This window comes from Coloeus monedula, assembly GCF_965178545.1.
Source record: "Coloeus monedula genome assembly, chromosome: 13".
Taxonomy (NCBI): Eukaryota; Metazoa; Chordata; class Aves; order Passeriformes; family Corvidae; genus Coloeus; species Coloeus monedula.
In genome coordinates, this window is record NC_138793.1 from 4,974,621 (window position 1) to 4,992,659 (window position 18,039).

At 42.8% G+C, this 18,039-nt stretch overlaps 2 protein-coding genes across 8 annotated transcripts in view; one reads left to right on the forward strand and one right to left on the reverse strand.

The window, feature by feature from the left end:
• The window catches only part of ANKRD27 (ankyrin repeat domain 27), a 55,314-nt gene extending 44,255 nt beyond the window's left edge, over positions 1-11,059 (forward strand). For 5 of the 7 annotated variants that reach the window (XM_082289911.1, XM_082289912.1, XM_082289913.1 and 2 more), the window contains 8 exons: positions 524-646; positions 2,362-2,559; positions 3,532-3,651; positions 4,154-4,315; positions 5,181-5,289; positions 6,734-6,815; positions 7,342-7,414; positions 9,196-11,059. In XM_082289911.1, the coding sequence (XP_082146037.1) occupies positions 524-646; positions 2,362-2,559; positions 3,532-3,651; positions 4,154-4,315; positions 5,181-5,289; positions 6,734-6,815; positions 7,342-7,414; positions 9,196-9,465 (1,137 nt within the window). In that variant the 3' untranslated portion in view covers positions 9,466-11,059. The remainder of the gene's footprint in view (positions 1-523; positions 647-2,361; positions 2,560-3,531; positions 3,652-4,153; positions 4,316-5,180; positions 5,290-6,733; positions 6,816-7,341; positions 7,415-9,195) is intronic. The other 2 variants (XM_082289915.1, XM_082289916.1) reach the window with 2 other exon arrangements.
• Positions 11,060-11,504: 445 nt separating this feature from the next.
• PDCD5 (programmed cell death 5) lies at positions 11,505-16,784 on the reverse strand. Its single transcript, XM_082289919.1, has 6 exons — positions 16,692-16,784; positions 14,925-14,965; positions 13,716-13,777; positions 13,189-13,280; positions 12,887-12,958; positions 11,505-12,511 (listed from the first exon to the last, which is right to left on the reverse strand). Exons 1-6 carry the CDS (start codon positions 16,755-16,757, stop codon positions 12,464-12,466), a joined length of 381 nt encoding a protein of 126 aa, XP_082146045.1. The 5' UTR covers positions 16,758-16,784; the 3' UTR covers positions 11,505-12,463.
• Between the last annotated feature and the right edge of the window lie 1,255 nt (positions 16,785-18,039).

Genomic DNA, 18,039 nt, shown 5'->3' on the forward strand with positions numbered 1-18,039 from the left:
TTGCCCATGAATGCCCTGAGCCCTAAGACTTCACTGGAGGGCCTCTCTCTCAAAAAAGAGGCATTGTACATTTTGGGAAAAGTGAAACTGTCCAACTCCTGGGAAGTGACAGACCTAAGGAAAGTCAGTGCCCCTGCAAAGTTCTGGGTATCAGTTAAATGTTGTCATCCTTGTCATTTCTTATGTTCTTTAAAGCAAAAGATGAAACAAAGTTCATGAGCTGGCACAAATCTGAGCTAAAAGGATTTGGAATGTTTGAGAGTGAGTGAACACTGACGTTGTGATTAGGCAGCAGGAAGTCATTTAAAATTCATTTCACTGTACTTGGAGAACTTCCTAGCTGCTTTGTCAACAATAACACTTGATTTTTTAATTTAGCCTGTGGGCAGCTGATGCCAGGAGGTAGCTGTGTACTCTCCCTGAGAGACTCACAAGTGTATGTCAAATCTGACTTGTCTACATACACAGATCTGTTAGGACATGGAACCTTTGGACTCTGTAAAGGACTTGCTTTTTATGCTAGGTCCGTTACCTCTTGGAGTGGATGGAAGAAGACTTGGAAGATGAGGATGACACAGCCAGTACATCAAAACCAGAATTCTGCCATCCATTGTGCCAGTGCTCAAAATGTGGGCCAGCACAAAAGGTTGGAATATTCTTTTTGTAAAAAGAATAATTTTTATTCTTGTACTGTAAGTTTCAGCTCCAGGGAAGTAGCATTCATGTTTCTCAGCACCTCTGTCTCTCTGTCTAAAAAGCAATTAACCATATACAGATTTTCACACTTCATCTGATGTTATGAAATAGCTCTTATTTTAATTGAATGGTTGAAAATTTTGGATATGGGAACAGTGTTCATGGACTTGTTCAATGTCTAATGGAGTGAGAAAGCTTCATAGTTTGCCTTTAGGATATGTGGAGTGCTGTCAGGAAGGTTTGGACAACTTTGAATAAACAGCCTTTTCCAAGGCTCTGGTACTCTTTTGTTGTTTACACTGCTACCTGGCACAGCACATCTACTTACCTGTTAGTAATCAGTTTAGCAAGGAATACCTGCTAATCCCATAATCCATGTAATGCTGATAAAGTCTTTTTTTTAATTGCATGGCATCATTTCTACAAGCCATATCTAAAGTCTCTTCTGAGATTGTACTTACAAAGACTTTCTTTTTAGTTGCAAAGATTTCCTTCCCCATAATTTACCACACTCTGTAGAATAGAACAGGGCTTTACAATACACTTTTTATCTTTTTTTTATCTCTCTCTTATTTTTTTTTTAAAAACCAGGAACAATCCCAGCTTTTTGGAAGTAGAAATTCCATTACTTGCCTTCCAGGAGGTGTCTGAAGGTGTACGTGGCTGGATAAGTCATTGCAGAATAAACCGAAGCACAGATTTTCAGTTTATTGGCTACTTTGGGGTTAAGACCACTGTGAGATGGCTTAACTTCTAAATTCCCTACTGCCACCGTGTGTTTATTTTGTGCAGGCTTAGAGTGTGCTGTTGTCCTTAAATGCATCACATTGAAACCGTGCTTTGTTCTCTGGTAAGGGGTGTCCCTGTGCCTTCAGGACAGAGATCATGTGCTAAAGATGCCAGAGCCCCTAAAGCTCGTTTTACTGCTAACAGGGGAGGGAATGGCATCTGCTGTGGAATTTACTTGCCTGCTGAATGTGAAGAGAAGGGAACTTATTAATTAATCCTACCCCCTGTATTAGGCAGGCACACACTGAAAACACAGAATTAAAGCTTGTCCACCATTGTAAATGTCAGGCACCCACAGTTTGCAAGAGGAGTGAAAGAGGATGTTCTGTACTGCTGTGTAAATTGTCCCCCAGGGGGAGTCTGTTCTCTGGGCCACTGTTGCTTCCAGATGAATTAAATTAATTTTCGTTTGTATCCTTATTACCTAAAGCTTCATGTAGCATTAAAAGGTGTTTAATGTCCATCTCAAAGAGTGTACATGTCTGTATAAAAGAAAGTAACTCATTAACACTGACTCATGTCCAGTGTGAGCATCCTAACAGCTGTATAAAAACTTTGTTTTGCATTTGTCTCAACCTGTGCTGCTTTAGCCTCTTTTTAATATCATGAATAGTTTGCCTGGAATTTCTCTCTATGAAGTTATTGTGTTGGAAGAAAAGAGAGAATAATAAAAGTCTTTTTTCTGTTGAAAAATACTACCAAGCTGCTCTGCTTTACTGATTTTTTCTGAAGGCCTCAGATTAGGCTCTGTAGCAGAAGTTACTGTAATGCCCATCTGCCTGTTTTGTATAAACTTCACAGAGGTATTTGGCTGTTTCTTTGGTTAAAACAAAACACGATTATTTTTATAGTTTTATTACGTGTTTTCCTCAACAGAAATTTTCCAGGATCTGTGCCAGTGGCCTGGAGGTGAACGTTTCAAACCAGGATGGTTTCACCCCGCTGCACGTGGCTGCTCTGCACGGGCACTGCGAGCTGGCGTCGCTGCTGCTGAAGCACGGCGGCAGCGCCAGTGCCAAGAACGCCAAACTCGCGGCTCCTCTCCACCTGGCCTGCCAGAAGGGGCACTCCCAGGTAACCCTGCCTTCTGCACACAGCTCTCTATCTCATGCCCACCAGTGGAAAGCTGTTTGGGGAAATTATCAGCCAGACTAAAGCAGTAACAGAGAAAATGAGTTTGGCGGTTTTGGTTTTTGTTTTCACTGTCTAAAGTCTCCAGATGGAAAGGGGAACTTCCAGCTGAAATTGTTTCAGTAGGCACCTTTTCTTTATAAATTACTTAAAATACTGGTTTAATGCAAGTGCTGCAAAACCCTTCTGTCGTACTTCAAATGCTTGAAAAATCCCTTGTGTAGCTGAATCTTCTGTGTATGTTCCTCTGTACCTTTTTCTCCAGGTTATGTTTCTGTCTTGTATCTTCAGTAGCCACAGTATTAAATAGTTACTGTATTTTCAACTCATTTAATTGGATCGTGTGCCAAGCGGAGCTTTGAGGTAGCAGATAACTCGTCCCTCACTGCAAGTCAGGGAAGCAAAAGGAGTGAAGGAGAAGCATGAGTCCATGAGGGGAGGGTGTCAATACAGGAGGGAGAGTAATTGAGAGGGGAAAATAATTATGAAAAAGCAGGGGCAGAGAGGCAAATGGGAAGATGCAGAAAAGTGAAAAATCAAGGTTTTAAAAATAAGGAGCTGAGGACTGCAGGAGGGAAAAAAAGAGAATTGTGAAAATGATGGGAAGATAAAGCACTAGGTAAGCAAGAAAAGCCAAGAATACAACTCACAGCTGTAGGTTAATAAAGATTAGTTCATGGGATAATTACAGTATAAAGAACTCCTTCCAAGTGTTGTGATGAGTTTAGAAGAGGGTGCTGCTGCTGTGGTGGTTTGGTTTTGATGTTTTGTTACGTTACTGGTTATATTTGTTTTTCACATACCTTGAGTTTTATTTTCTGGCCTTTCTTGCAGTTGCTTTTCTTTTTAAAAGTTAATGTTGAAGTATGAAAATTAGTCTCATAGTAAAAGTAAAGCTGTTACTTCTTTCAATAGGTGGTAAAGTGTCTGATGGATTACAATGCTAAACAAAATAAAAAGGATATATATGGAAATACTCCCTTAATTTATGCATGCTCGAATGGTCACTATGAGACTGCTGCCCTGTTGTTGCAGGTAAGATTACTGAAGACAGAATGTTCAACTGGTGTTTCTCATGTGATATCTGTACTTACCCAGTCCTCAGGATCAGTATTTTTAGTTAAGTATTTCTCTGTCAAAACTACTTGGGGAAAAAAATAAGAGTTTTTGTTGACTTACTCTTTTCAATCCCATCCCTTCACAGATTTTAATTTGATAAATATTACCTTACTATTGTACACGTAGCTGTTTTTATGGAACTTTTATGTGGCAGGTGTTAGGTTTTATTGCTTAGGATTCTATCACATAGGGTTGGAGTTTTTTTAAATATCTCTTAAGCTTGGAATGTATAATAGATATATGCAGAAATGAAATGAGCTGATCCATGAATTTGTAGCTTTGAGGCGGGGGAATGGTGCCCAGGTGCGTTCTTGTTGCTCTCTTGGTGCAGATGCCTCTGTCCGCGCGCAGCTCCAGGGCTGCTGCACCGCTCTGGTCCGTACTGCCCTTCTGACTCTGATTTCACTTTGCTGTGCAGCACGGAGCCTCTGTGAACCTCTCCAATGCCAAGGGCAACACAGCCCTGCACGAGGCCGTGGTGGGCAGGAACGAGGCGCTGGTGGCGTTGCTGCTGCAGAACGGGGCCCTGCGGCACCTGCGCAACGAGCGGAGCTGCACCGCCGCGGACTGCGCCGAGCCCGTGAGTGCTGCACGAGCCTGGCCAGGGCACAGGGCAGGACAGCAAACAAACACAGCTGCTGTCACAACGGGCTGTGACACACTGAGCTGCATTCAGCAGTTATGTGGGATATAAAGACTAAGATGCCTGTTCGTTGTACAGTGTGCAGGTGATGCCTACGGCCTGTGAAAATGGTTGTGTTTCTAAAATAAGTTATCCTAGACAAAAGGGATGAGTCTGGAAAGAGTGAAAGCACAGACCTAAATAAAATTAACATTAAAATCTCTGTAATGGCAGAGAGAGCAGAAGCACTGTTGGATGTAGGCAAATGAACACCTTGCACTAATCTGTTGCACTGGCAGCAACGTGCCTTGTTCCAGCCACCATCTTCTGCCCTTCAAGCCTTTTGATTCCTTTTGTCTTGCAATGGATAATTCTGACCTTCCCCCTTTTTAATAGCAATAGTATTATATGTAATATTAAATTATACAGAATTATTTCACTCTTTAAAGGATTTGACACATGGCCCCTATCTTACTGTGCTTAAATAGCCTTTGAGATGTAGTTCAATGACCACAAAATTCTGTACTGAATCAATCTTAGTATGTTACCATTTAAACTGAAATTAGCTTAACCATAAATAATACAGCTTAAAATAAGAGGTCAAGACTCCAGCATCATCACTGCATTACAGTGTGACTTGTGGAACACTGATTATTGTCCCTACTCAGAATTATATGATTTAAAAGGTATTTTTTATGAGATATTTTTGTATTGATTTGTGGAAGCATTAGTTAACACACTCTGCACAGACTAAAATACTAAATTGTACTGTGGTTTTTCTTTTTCTTTAATAATGGTGAAAATGGAAACTCTTAAAATCAAGAATTCAAGCATCATGAAGTTGCTGGAAGCAGCACCAAGCTGTGTCCCCACAACAGCAGAGGGAGAGAAGGAGAGTGAGCAGCATGTTACTGTCAAGATAAGGAGAAAAGGTACCTGTCATGTTTCCACTGGTATGAATAAAAAGGGATTTAGGAATTCATGTGCTACTGTATTTTATGTAATTGATTTACATTTATCATAGACAGTCAATTATTTTTCGTATTTATGATAGATAACACCTAAACACCTGAAACACTGTAAGTAAATGCAACAGACTTTGTATTATACTCGTGGCATTGCTTCAGACTTAGTTTTCACTTATTTTGGGGTATATGTATAAATTTTACATACAAAACCACTTAAAGTTTAAAAACATGCCACATTTGAGATGATATAGTTAACCATATAATAGCTGTGCATTTCAGAGCAAAGCAAAACAGATTTAAATGACTGTTGGGCATCGTTTACATTGCCCTAAAACTGGTCAGAGAGCGACTCTTCATTAGTTACTGTCTCTCGTATTTTGGGGTGGAAGTGAGAGCTACAGAGGTGACTGAACCTTCCAGCACATTTTGCAGAAGACTTTGAGCAAGTGGCAGGAGGTGGCACAGTGCCAGCTGGGAGGTGCAGTGACAGCACAGCTGGGCTGCAGCAGGGCCCCAGTGCCTTGGGAAGGATGAGTAACCATCATTTTGATACCTTTTATCTTGCAATATTAACTCTGACCTTCCCCTTTATTAATAGCAGTAACATTATATGTTATATTAAATGATGCAGAATGATTTAACTCCTTAAAGGATTTGACACATGGTCCCTATCTTAATGTGCTTAAGTAGCCTCTGAGATGTAGCTTAATGACCTCCTCAGCTTCTGATCTGCCTTATCCACTACTCCCATTGTGCTGGCTCAGAAGTTTTTCAGGTGAGTTTTCAAGTTCACTACCCTGGGGTGAGGGATGTAACAAAAGCTGTGCCCCCAGAGCTGCACAGCTCAGCAAAGGACCTGCTGCCACCAGGACTGTAGAAAGAAAACAGGGAGGCTGCAAAGCAGGAATTAGGGAAGATGAGGAGCAGAAGTGCCCATTTCAGCATCCATGAGTTTTCAAAGTAACTCTTGCCTCCTTCCCTTGGAAAGATTGTGAATGGTTAATAGAAACCTGCAATTAATCACAGCATGCTTATGCCTAAAATTGAGAATAGTTCTTTCAAATATTATGAATAGTTCTAAAAGAGCAATAGAAGATATGAGTAAGTAACACTAATGAAGAGGTGGTTTAGCATCGGTGTGTTAATTCAGGTTGGTAAAAATTGGAATTCAGGGTCTCAAAGTCCAGAATTACAGTCTCTTCAGAAGCTTGGCCAGTGCTCATCTGAGGATGAATGTTTACTCCTGCAACTTAAAAATTTGTAAAATTTCCAAAGACAAATCACCACTCTAATTCAAGTTAGCACGGTTACAGTTTTACTGTAAAATTTAAAATCTGAACTGGTTTTTTTTTAATTCCTAAGTGTGACTCAGTTGTAATTTTAGCTGCCTGTTCTTTTAAACCCCCAGTGCATTCCAAGCTCTGTGAGGAAGCCGATGATCCCATAAGCAGACAACTTCAACTGGTCCAATCAATTAACAGATTTAACAAGTAAGCAGGGAAGCTTGCTCAGAGTATGTTGTTTCCCATAAGCAAAGGAGAAGTCCAGCTGCTAATAAAGCCCCAAAGTGGGTCAGTGGTGGTTACACATGATGTGGTGGTGTGACAGGGGATGTTAATCCTGCAGGGCTGGCACAGTCACATCCCCAGGCAGATGTTCTGGGCACGACAAGCTCACTGGAGTTGGGAGGGAGCGCTTGAAAGTGTATCTAAAACTGGGATTGCACTAATACTTGGTGTACCATCATTTAAGTGTTTCACAGCCAGACTGCTTAAAAATACTGCAGTGGTGTTCACTCACTGGTTGGGTTTTGCTTATTGTCTTTTTAAACCTTAATGGATATTCCATGGTGAAATACAGGGAATACGAGTAAACTGTAATTCTGGGAAGGTGTGGTCAGGGAGCTGCCTGTCTCTGGTGAGATAGTTCCACCTTGTGGAGCTTCTGAGAGAGGCTTTTATAAAAGGCTTATGTCAAGACATTTAATTTCTTTGATCTCTTTAAAATCTTCTTCAGAGAAAAACACTTAAGGAGAGCAATAACAAGAGATAAAAGTGTCCCTAATTTTGACTATCACTTACTGCACCAGGTAAGTGGAAATACTTGCTCGGATTATTCTTACATTACAGCAAATGTTTGTTTGCTCTGCTGTTGCTCTGGGTACATGTAAGAGGAAAGCTTACTAGTGGTGGTCGTTGAATCACAAAAGTTGGGACCTGTTTGCCAAGTTGTTCATTTCATCGTTGTTCAAACTTCAGTGGTGCTTCTATGACACCTCTTAAACACTTCATTCTTACTTTTAAACATCTTAAGCTTCTTACTGCAGGCTTCATCTCTGTCTTGTTTTCTGTGTCCTGTCCAGCAAAACCTAGAACTGAAAAACTGTGCAGCTTCTTGGGGCTGTAGCCAAACAGGGCTGCTTTGGTAAGAGAGACCTTTTTCAGTAGTTTGAACTTAGGGTTTGCTTTAAGTCTGCTTGTAAAAGGAGACTGTTGGCAAGGGTGCCAGCAAACTGCATGTTGCATTGTCAGCTGTGACACAAACATAACTGATAGATTCACCTCTGCTTGGGGTACAGTGACATCCCACACCAACTGCTGGATGCTGCCTTCCCCCAGAACTTGTGCTCCTTCTGCCTCCTTTACAGTGGCTTTGACTCTCATTGCACCTTCTGCTGAGTCACTTCAAAACACTAAATCAAGAGAAAAACTGACCTGTCCAAAACAAAAGAGTTTTTACCAGGTTAGTCCAGCAGCTGCCCATCATTAGACTGACAGCCTTGGTAATGCTGACTCTGCTGCTTATGTCCATCTAGAAAATGGGATACTCTTCCTAGAGCCCTTAGGAGACTGAGTATTTGCCAGAAGCCTTGAGAACACTAAATTGATGCTATAAAGCTGTAAGATTTTATTAATTTTTTCTAAATGATGATATTTCACTACTTAAACTCAGGATTTAGATTTCATAACTGTGGCTCACTGAAAGCAGTATGTCACTTCAGTACACAGGTGTCAGAAATCTAATATGTGACCCAGATAACAGAGCACTCCAACTGTGTGCTGTGGTTGTGAGTTCATACAGCTGTGGCTGAGCAAATTAATGAGTCCATACAGCTCTGAATTGTCAGTGAATTTAAATGTGCATAATCTCTGTCTGCAGCTTTTTCAAGATTGTTGCCATTATTTCAGTAAAAAAGCTACTTTCTCGTTTAGTCCTTGTCTTAGAAGATCTGTCATTAGCATGCTTGGATTCTCTTTATTTCTCCTGGTCATTTTAACATTTGCAGAGTGGCCAGTAATCAAGGACAGCCACCCACTCTGTACAGGAAAAGTAGGAGCAGGTGTGCAAATGGAAGATATGAATCGTTGGAGTGACCAAAAGGAGGCACTAAGCAGGGTGAGGAGGGTGGGTGTCTCTTCCCTGACAGGTAACCTCTGGAAGCAGGGAGTACTGCCTTTGCCTTCAACAGTGCCTGGGTGACCCTGTCTGTTACTACTTCCACTTTTCTTAATAGTAAAAGAAATGGCTGTTAATTTCAAGTGCATTGAGACTTGCATTACAAAAGGTATTTATAAGAGTTGGGGTGATAGCACAGTGAGGTGAAAATAAGTTTTGGAATGTCTGTTGTTTTCAGGTCTGGTACTGATGTGTGTGTAGCCTGGGGCAGGTTGGCCTCTTGTTTTCTCATATGTAGCCTAAATATAACTACTCTCTTACAGAGTATGCTATTTTTAATCTTGGCTGTGTTCTCAGTGTAAAGAATACCATGAAATTAATGTGATAATAATGTTCAAGAAACACCATATTAATTTTCCTTTTAATGAAGGAAGTAGATAATGCTTTTAACGTACCATTTCTCTCTCCTCACAGATGGCTATTAAAAGCTTTGATAAAAGCAAATTAAAATCTGTTGGAATGCTGGACCAGAGCACAGTTCAAGTGACTGACACGGGGTGCAGTGGTGAGTTTGTGGAAGATGAGGAGACGACAGCTCCTCACAGGAGTAAATTAATGCAGCGCAGACACACGGTCAATGTGGCACTGCCAGCAGAGGAGGGCAGTGACAGTGGCTCATCCAGCCCTGCAGACCCAGGTATTCTACAACCACAGGACTGTGATGACTCCGTTTCAGATCACTGACAGGGGAGCACAGATTTGAAGCCCAAAGCTGAGGAAGTTGATGGTGTGAATTTCAATAGCCCTTCACTGTGTCAGAGATGTCAGTGACATTGATGCACCTGGGTTCAGAGCAGACACAGGCCAGCTCTGCAGCACAGCTGGAATGTTCTGGCACCTTGGAGACTGACTCCTCTGTTCATGTTGGAGGTGACCACGCAGCCAGATCATTCTTGATCTCACAAACAGGGATGTAATGAGATGAAGACAGCAAAATTACTTTCCTATTCTATTTAGCACTTACTAAAAAGTTCTATGTAACAGTAAACCAAATGAAACCCTGTATTGTATTTTTCAGCTGCCCACTTTGTTTTAAAAGTCTTTGAATAATTTTTGCATTTTCAGTTTTTATCACTACATTCAGAAAATTAAATATATTTATATATATAAAAAGATATATTGGATAAAAAGGTATTTATTGCCAGAGGTAACTGAAATCTTTCTATTTTTATTGTAATGTTACAAACCATTATAATATATATTTCTGTATATTTCAGTAGCTGGGCAAACAATAGTCCATAACCTCTGCATTATTAATGTCAAGGGGTGTAATCCTAGCTAATCTCTTAGCAATGCTCCCCTGTACTGGAGCTGCAAGATCAAGTTCTTACAGGGGAGCCAAGATACTGGGGAAAAAGTAGAGCCTTTGACAGTGCTATACTTTGGACTTGCTGTTCACAGCCTAATAAAAAAGCAGAAGCAATCATGTGCAAGGGCACACAAAATTGTTTTTCCCCTTCTCTAAAGCAAGTAATGCAACAATGCACAAGTACTCATGATTCTGAACCTGGGCAACATCCACAGACAAAACTGCTTAGGAGCCTGCTCTGGACTGCTCTTAAAAGGGTGAAATTCCCATTATGAAAGGTACTTCTCACATCAGTGAGCACTGGCTGGAATAGGCCAAATCCTACCCCATTCCCAGGGCTGCTCACTGAAGAACTGAAAGCTCACAGGGAACTACAAAGTGGCTGCTTCGGTTTGAAGTTCATTTTCTACTGTTTGGTTATGGGAGGAGAAGGTGTAAATAGCACAAACCAGGTTTTGCAGTGCAGTATTTTTTTATTCTTGGCTCATCACATCCAGCTTGCATTTTATTTCATGAACTATTTGTATAGATAATTCTTTAACTGTGGTATTAGTAAACTGCCTGGCAGAATACAAAGCTGGAAGACAAAGTGGTGGGTTTTTCAGATAGCTTTTTAATCTAAGAGGTAAAATGTCAAATGACATTTGGATTTGAGGGTAATGTGTTTATTTTTCTAATAATTTATGAGTTCATCTGATTTTCTGATGTGCCTTGGATTTGTGCCAAATGATGGAAAGAAAAAAACTAGTAAAAGAACTCTTGAAAATACTGTTTCCTTTGAGTGCTTTTGTCCAAGCATTGAGTCCATTACACAGATTTCCTTGCTTGGTTTTGTAGGCATTTGAAGACTTTACCTTGTGTTTACTCTCGAACTTTCCTTCTTCCTATATTTACAGATAACTTTATTAAGTTGTGTGGTTTTAGATTTATCCACAGAGGTGTACAAAATAGAATTGTTAGTGAAACTGAGCATTTTCACATAACCTCCTTTTCTAGCTCTATATTCACATTTTAGAAAAAAGGATGTTGAGCTATTACAAGTCAAAAGACACAAAAGGAAAGAGATAGAACAGGTTTTTCCTTCTTGTGGCACTATAAAGGTGATCCAGAGTAAGTCACTGGTCCTCACCTGTAGCAAGAATAACCCAGATATTAAAGTTTAAGATAAAGTAGACTTCCACAGATCTGATTTCCAAAGTGAGAATTTTGCTTGTGTTTTAATTGTAGCATGCATTTAACTAAATTATTCTTCAGATTTCTCAACTATATGGATGAGAAAAATCAGTTCACTGCACTGGCTTCAAACTCAACAAGGACGATTAGTCTGAAGAAATTTGGCACACTCAGGGTATTACTAAAGTTAAGACATCCTAACTACATACACAGAGAAGCAAAATGCCCAGTCTAGACCAAATGAAACAAAAATAACAACTGTTTAATATTTTTAACTCCATTCAGACAAGATGAAAAACACACCCACTGGTGCTCACTTGAAACACGTTTATTCTGTTGCAAAAACACTGCAGTTGGAATCGTACATGATCCTGTTAAATTATGTCAGATAAGGGGGTTGTGGTGGGAGAGTGTTTATCAGCACATTACAGTATGCTTCCTACTGATTTCCATAACCATATTCTTGAATAAATGTTCAGTTTTACTTTATGCATGCAGGAGTTGCAGAGTTTAGGAAAATGGTCTTTTTTTTTTTTTCCAGGTAAGAAACACTCCAGCCATTTGATAAAAGTGGAGGTAGTTGTAAGAATACACAATACCAAGTGTCTGAACAGTGCTGTGTATTACACAGTAGTTAACTTGCTTTGTTTGAGAGAGCTCAGGAACTCACAGGGTAACATTTCTTTACACAGACTGCAGGATAGGAACCCCCTGGTCCAAACACTATTTTGATACTTTCATTTTTAAATTTCCAGTAAGGACTTGAGAGACAGTGAATGACTGGACAGGCATCCTTCAGGGGCTCAGGGAATCTCCTTTCTAACACTTCTGTGACAGAGCCTGGAGGCAAGACTTTAAACTCTCAGTGGCTGTTCCCTGCTTCTCACTTGGCTCCTCCTGTGTTTTATCTCCAATAGCAGCAAGTTAAGTGTGTGCAGTGGCTGAAAGCAGAGCTTACAGTGACTAAGGGGCAACAAAACATTCATGCTAATGAAGCCATGGGGAACCCCACACTGCTCAGGCCTCTTATACTACAAAAATTTAAGTTATAAAATCCCCCTTCTCAGATTTATTTTACAAGTTTGTTGGCCTTTTATAATAATAAAAAAAAAAGTCAAGAAGCGTAAACATTTTCAGATCTTGCATTCTGCCTGCTAACAGCATTTTCCCAGGCTTGTGTTTGGCAGCCTTACAGTAGTATTAATAATCATCCTCTTCATCAGAATCCAGTACTTTCCTTCTGTTGAACTAAAATGAAATACATAAAGTGAAAATTGAAGGGTCATGGTAAATCCGGGCTGGCACAAACCTTTCCCACTCCATGCAGTGGTGATGAAGGCACTGCCTGGGGAGAACATCCACCCCCATTCCTCAGCTCCCACCCCAGGCCCTGCCTGGCCCAGTGGGACAGGACAGAGCTGGGCCAGGCTCTGTCACACACCACACTGGCCCCAGGGAACTGCTGCACATGTTCCTGTCCGTAGGACTGCTCTGACGGAATCCCAGCACTCACCAGGGCAGGGGAAGAGGTGCAAATACAAAGCTCCACCCTGAACTAGTCCCATATGTGCAATTCTGCTGCTCTACTTTAGAACAACATTACATTTAGGAACGAAAACTTACCTTCACTGTTGTTTTCTTTTCTGTTTGCTGACTCACTTTTTCAAGTATTTCTATCAAACCTTGTTCCGATACCTAGGAAAGTGAGACAAAACATGGATAAACACCCTCTGAGAGATGCTTAGTATCAAACAACTGAATCACAATTTCCCTTCTTACAAAAGGTCTTTGATGGAATTATATCAGTCTTTAGAAGCTATTTACAGTTAATTTAATTTACATCTATTACAGACATCTTTTTTTTTTTAGAGTGAATTTGGTTTAAAAACAAATATATGTGAGAAAGAATTAGGAAATACACTCACCTTTCCAGCTAGCTGTCCAAATCTTGCCATCTGTATAAGATAATTCTCTACTGCTTTTGCTTTGTCTGGTTTCACAAGTGCTAAATTGCTTACTGCAACAAAAACAGGCTCTGTTCATTTGGGTTTAAAACATTCTCAAATACCTTCATTAGTAACTAAAAAGTGAGAAATGTCCCTATGAAACCATCTTCTTTGTGCCAGGGTCGTGAAATAAATTGAAAAAGGCATTTTCATTGATGCCAGGTACAAGACAGTTCTATTTTACTTTTAAATATTTGCTCCTGATTAAACCATTTTGACTCTCAGTATAATTCCTTCTACTAATTTAAAAAAACCCCAAAACATTAACATAATTCAGATACCCATTAGCCTCTCCCTTTCAAGCTCTGATATCGCCATCTGAAAAGCTGCAAGTTTTATTTTCTCAGCAACAATAGTATTTTTCTAGTCTGGCCTCTGTACAACACACCCTTTTGAGGAGTCCCTTAGATCAGTACTTTTTATTAGAAAGTTACTTGGATACTCACATCTTGCACGAGCTGCTTGATCAAGAACTTGAGCTAAAATAGTATTTCTTATCTCTGCTTCCCTGCAAGGAAAAGTGAACCACACATTGAAAGTGGGATTTCAAACACCTAAAATAACATGCACAAAACAGCAAACTACAGAAGACTTTTGATTCATCAAAGTGGCTTCTTGAAATCACTGCAAACCTTACATTTACATGCTATCTTTTACAGCATGTCCTGTCCTGGGCAGCTCTGTGTAGGCTGAAATTACACATCTTCCAAGAAATGAAGGTGCAGTTTGATACTTACACCTTCTCACTGCTCATGATTATATTTGAAGAGACAACAGCTGTGCTACCCTTTAGATCCTGCATTTATCCAAGTGGAATTCACCCTAAGGCAGTGCATGGTAGAGCAGGCACCAGGACTTGGCCATGCAATTCCAAAACCAAACCAAACCTCATTTATTATGTGTTTAGAATTTTTCACCAAGTCTCCATATATTTACAATATTTGACAATAAGTATCTGCAAAACTGGAGCTTTAGTTTATGAAACTTTAGTCAATACAAACTTGGATTGTGCAAAGTCAGCTCTTCAAACATTTGTTTTCAGTCTTTCCCTTAGCACAAATACTGAGCAGTGTTCCCACACTAAGCTCCAACACAAATCATTTTGTTTCAGATTTTTAACCGCAATAGATATCCCAGAAAAATCAAATCAACTAGGAAAGGCTCTTCCCACTGCAATAATAGCCCAACCCAACCCCAAACTCACCACTAACAAAAAGCACCAGTTTGGGAGTTCTGCCAGCCTTCAAGATTTGGATCATAAACTCCTACCAATCTGAAGAGGCAAGGATTCTGCCTTCCAGAAGCAGGTGACAGTGGGAGGGATGGTGCTTCCCCAGACCACCCTATTGTATCACTACAGGTCACAAGGTTACTGAACTCAGGCAAGTCCCAAGTGAAAATGAGCTGCTGCTGCTTCCTCATCATGCCCTCCCACCCCAGCAGGCTCCAGGCAGTATAGATGGGAGCCACACCAGCAGCAAATTCTGTGATTCTGTGAAATCTTTGACATTTCAATTCCTTTGTTGGTGGTTTTCCCAGCAACAAAAAAAATGTGGGGCATCATTCCAAAGAAATTAAATACTAAAAAAAACCCAAAGAGTAAATGATTAAAAATCATTGGATGCAAGACCAAAATTCAGTAGTCTCATTTATACCTCTGTTTCGCTTCCTGTTGCGACGGATCAGCAGAAGGATCCTGAAGGAGGAGATCAGAGTACATATCACAATCCAGAATCATTCCACACAGGACAGTAAGTTAAAATATTCCAGCAGCGTCAATGGAAGCTAAACCTGCCTGCTAAACCCGCCTGACCACGGATGAGATCCTGGAAATGGGAATCTGCTGCCCTAGCAAATAAATATGCCACACTCTGCTTTCCACACAACACAGTAATGCCAACAGTGGGGTGAGTGCTGCTCCTGGGTCTATCCACAGACTCCTGTGGCTTTGGACAGGAAGAGGCCTTCCCCTTATGTCTGGGATAATGAACTTCTCCAAAGCCCAGAAAACTGACAAAAGCATTATAAACCCATTAGAGTAAGTTAAGGATAAGTAAAATGAAACTTAACACATTGTCAGCATGGCAGCTGAAATCACAGAATCATAGAATCATGGAATATTCTGAGTTGGAAGGAACCCACGAGGATCATCAAGTCTAACTCCTGAAGCCAATGAAAAGTTAATGAGAGGGGTTCTACAAGAGTTGGTTCCTGCATTAAACACTAGTACATATGAAAAATAAAAGGGGGCAAACTTCAAAGTCACTATTAGTGATGGCTATTCAGAAGCAAGTAACAAAAAAAGGAAAAAACCTGAACTTTATATGGAATCAACACCTCAGATTTTACAGGTAACATTTAAAACTGTGAAAGCAGGACAGAAAAACCATACAGGAAATGGGGCTAGTCGGAGGTAGAGAAGATCCTTCACAAGAACGTGAAATTGACACTTCATATAAATCCATATAAACATCTCCAAGGGGTGTCAGAGGATGGTGTCCATCTCTTTTCAGTGGTGCCCAGCAACAGGACAAGGAGCAACGACCATTAAAGCACAAGTTTCACCTCAACATGAGGAAGAACTTTCCATGGAGAGTGGCAGAGCACTGGAGCAGCTGCCCAGGGAGAGCGTGGAGTCCCCATCTCTAGAGATATTCCAAACCCACCTGGACGCGTTCCTGCGTCACCTGCTTCAGGTGACCCTGCCCTGGTGAGGGGTTGGACTGGATGATTTCCAGAGGTTCCTTCCAGCCCTAACAACTCTGTGATTTTGTGATTCAGCTCTAAAAACTGAGATGGCTGGAAAAGCTAGGAAGGTAATCGATGGAATAGTGAGGGGTCGGCGAGGGAACGCTCGTGTGCCGAGCCTCCCAGGGCAGCAGCAGGAGGAGCGGAGGCAGGTGGCGGCAAGGGACGGGGCTGCTCAGTGCCGTTTCCAGCCAAAGCTCCGGGCACGGCCGGACCTCTGCCCGCTTCCCCCCGGGCTCGGTCACGCAGAGGCCTCTCCTCTTCCCCTCCGGTTCCCGAGGGGCGCCGAGAGCGGGTCGGGCGGAGGGTCGGGCGCTGCCTCACCCCGCGCTCGGCCCTGATCCCCCCGTTTCCCTCACCCCGTGCCCGGCCCTGATCCCCCCGCTCCCCTCACCCCGTGCCCGGCCCTGATCCCCCCGCTCCCCTCACCCCGTGCTCGGCCCTGATCCCCCCGCTCCCCTCACCCCGTGCCCGGCCCTGATCCCCCCGCTCCCCTCACCCCGTGCTCGGCCCTGATCCCCCCGTTTCCCTCACCCCGTGCTCGGCCCTGATCCCCCCGTTCCCCTCACCCCGTGCTCGGCCCTGATCCCCCCGTTTCCCTCACCCCGTGCTCGGCCCTGATCTCGCCGTTCCCCTCACCCCGTGCTCGGCCCTGATCCCCCCGTTTCCCTCACCCCGTGCTCGGCCCTGATCTCGCCCAGCCGCCGCTGCCGCAGCGCCTCCAGCTCCTCGTCCGCCATGGCTGAGGCCTCCCGCGCCAGGCGCTGCCAATCCACCGCCGAGCGCTGCCCCGTCCCGCCGCGCCCGCGCCAGGCGAGGCCAATCTACCGCCGATCCCCGAACCCCCTCACCGGAGCAGGGGACACAGGGGCACGTCTGGGTGGGCTTGGGATGTCTCCAGAGAGGGAGACTCCACAGGGAGACTTCCTCCCTGGGCAGCTCTGCCACCCTCAGTGTAAAGAAGTTCTTCCTCATACTGGGGTTGAATTTGTGTTTTGGTTTACCGCTGTTGCTTGTCGCCCTGCCGCTGGGCACCACTGAACAAAGCCTTGCGCCATCCTCGTGAAGGTACTGGTAGGGATTGATGAGATCCCCTCTCACTCTTCTCCAGGCCTAGGTCTCACAGTCCCTCCTCATCAAAGAGATGCTCCAGACCCCTCGTCATCTTTGTGATCTCTGCTGGACCCTCTCCAGCAGCTCCTCGTCTTTCCTGAGCTGCCCGTCCTTTGGGAGCTGCTGGCGTGAGGAGCCGGAGTGGGGCGGGGTCAGCCCAGGAGCGCTCTGTGTGTGAGGGTACGGCGGGACGGGCACGGTCCCGCTGAGCTCATGGAACCCCGAGGCTTTGCCGTGTCCCTTTGTGCCAGTGACTGGTACAAATATCACCATGGACTGGTGGCCTGCGCCCTCCGATTTCCTCTAAAAAGCAGCCCTGGGGACATGATTTGGTCGATCTCCCAGGGGTACAGCAGGGAGTGGCGCTGCCCCAAGCACTGCTCGGCTGGGGCTCCCCAAAAGTGCCTCCCTGTGCTGAGCCCACCTACTCCCCAGTTCTTCCACAGTCGGGAATTGGGATTAAAAGACATCCTGCCCCTCACCCATGGCCCTGTCTCTGGAATCGAATAGAAAAAAAACCCCAAACTTCCCCCAAAAGCTGGCAAAGGTACTGGGTTTCATCAGACTGGATACAAAGTCACTCTAATAGCGTCATAATAGCAGTGCGAGTATTACTGTCACGCTCATTTAATAGCTTCAATCACGTTAAAAAAGTAACTTCGACAGCTCAAATTTCAGCCTTCAGTGTTGGTCGGTTACACTTTCTTATTAAAGTCTGGAGGTTTTCCAGTCGTATTTTAAGATTTAATTTTACCGAAGAAACAACACCAAAAGGTGTCCTATCAGGATGAATAAGCTACAACTCCCTTAAAGCAGGGCTAATAAAGATATATTATCAAATATTTCTGGTCTAGTTTTAAAAACTAACAAAATGTGTCAAGTGCTAGTTCCTTTAACAACTCTTGCAGT

Bases quoted from the DNA above. Each gene is read 5' to 3' on its own strand.
- PDCD5 (XM_082289919.1), bottom strand. From the start codon at position 16,757: ATGGCGGACGAGGAGCTGGAGGCGCTGCGGCAGCGGCGGCTGGGCGAG. The intron at 13,281-13,715 runs GTGAGTATCCAA...TTTTTGTTGCAG, and splicing joins TCAAGCAGCTCGTGCAAGAT to TAAGCAATTTAGCACTTGTG. The intron at 12,512-12,886 runs GTAAGTTTTCGT...ATTTCATTTTAG, and splicing joins AAAAGAAAACAACAGTGAAG to TTCAACAGAAGGAAAGTACT.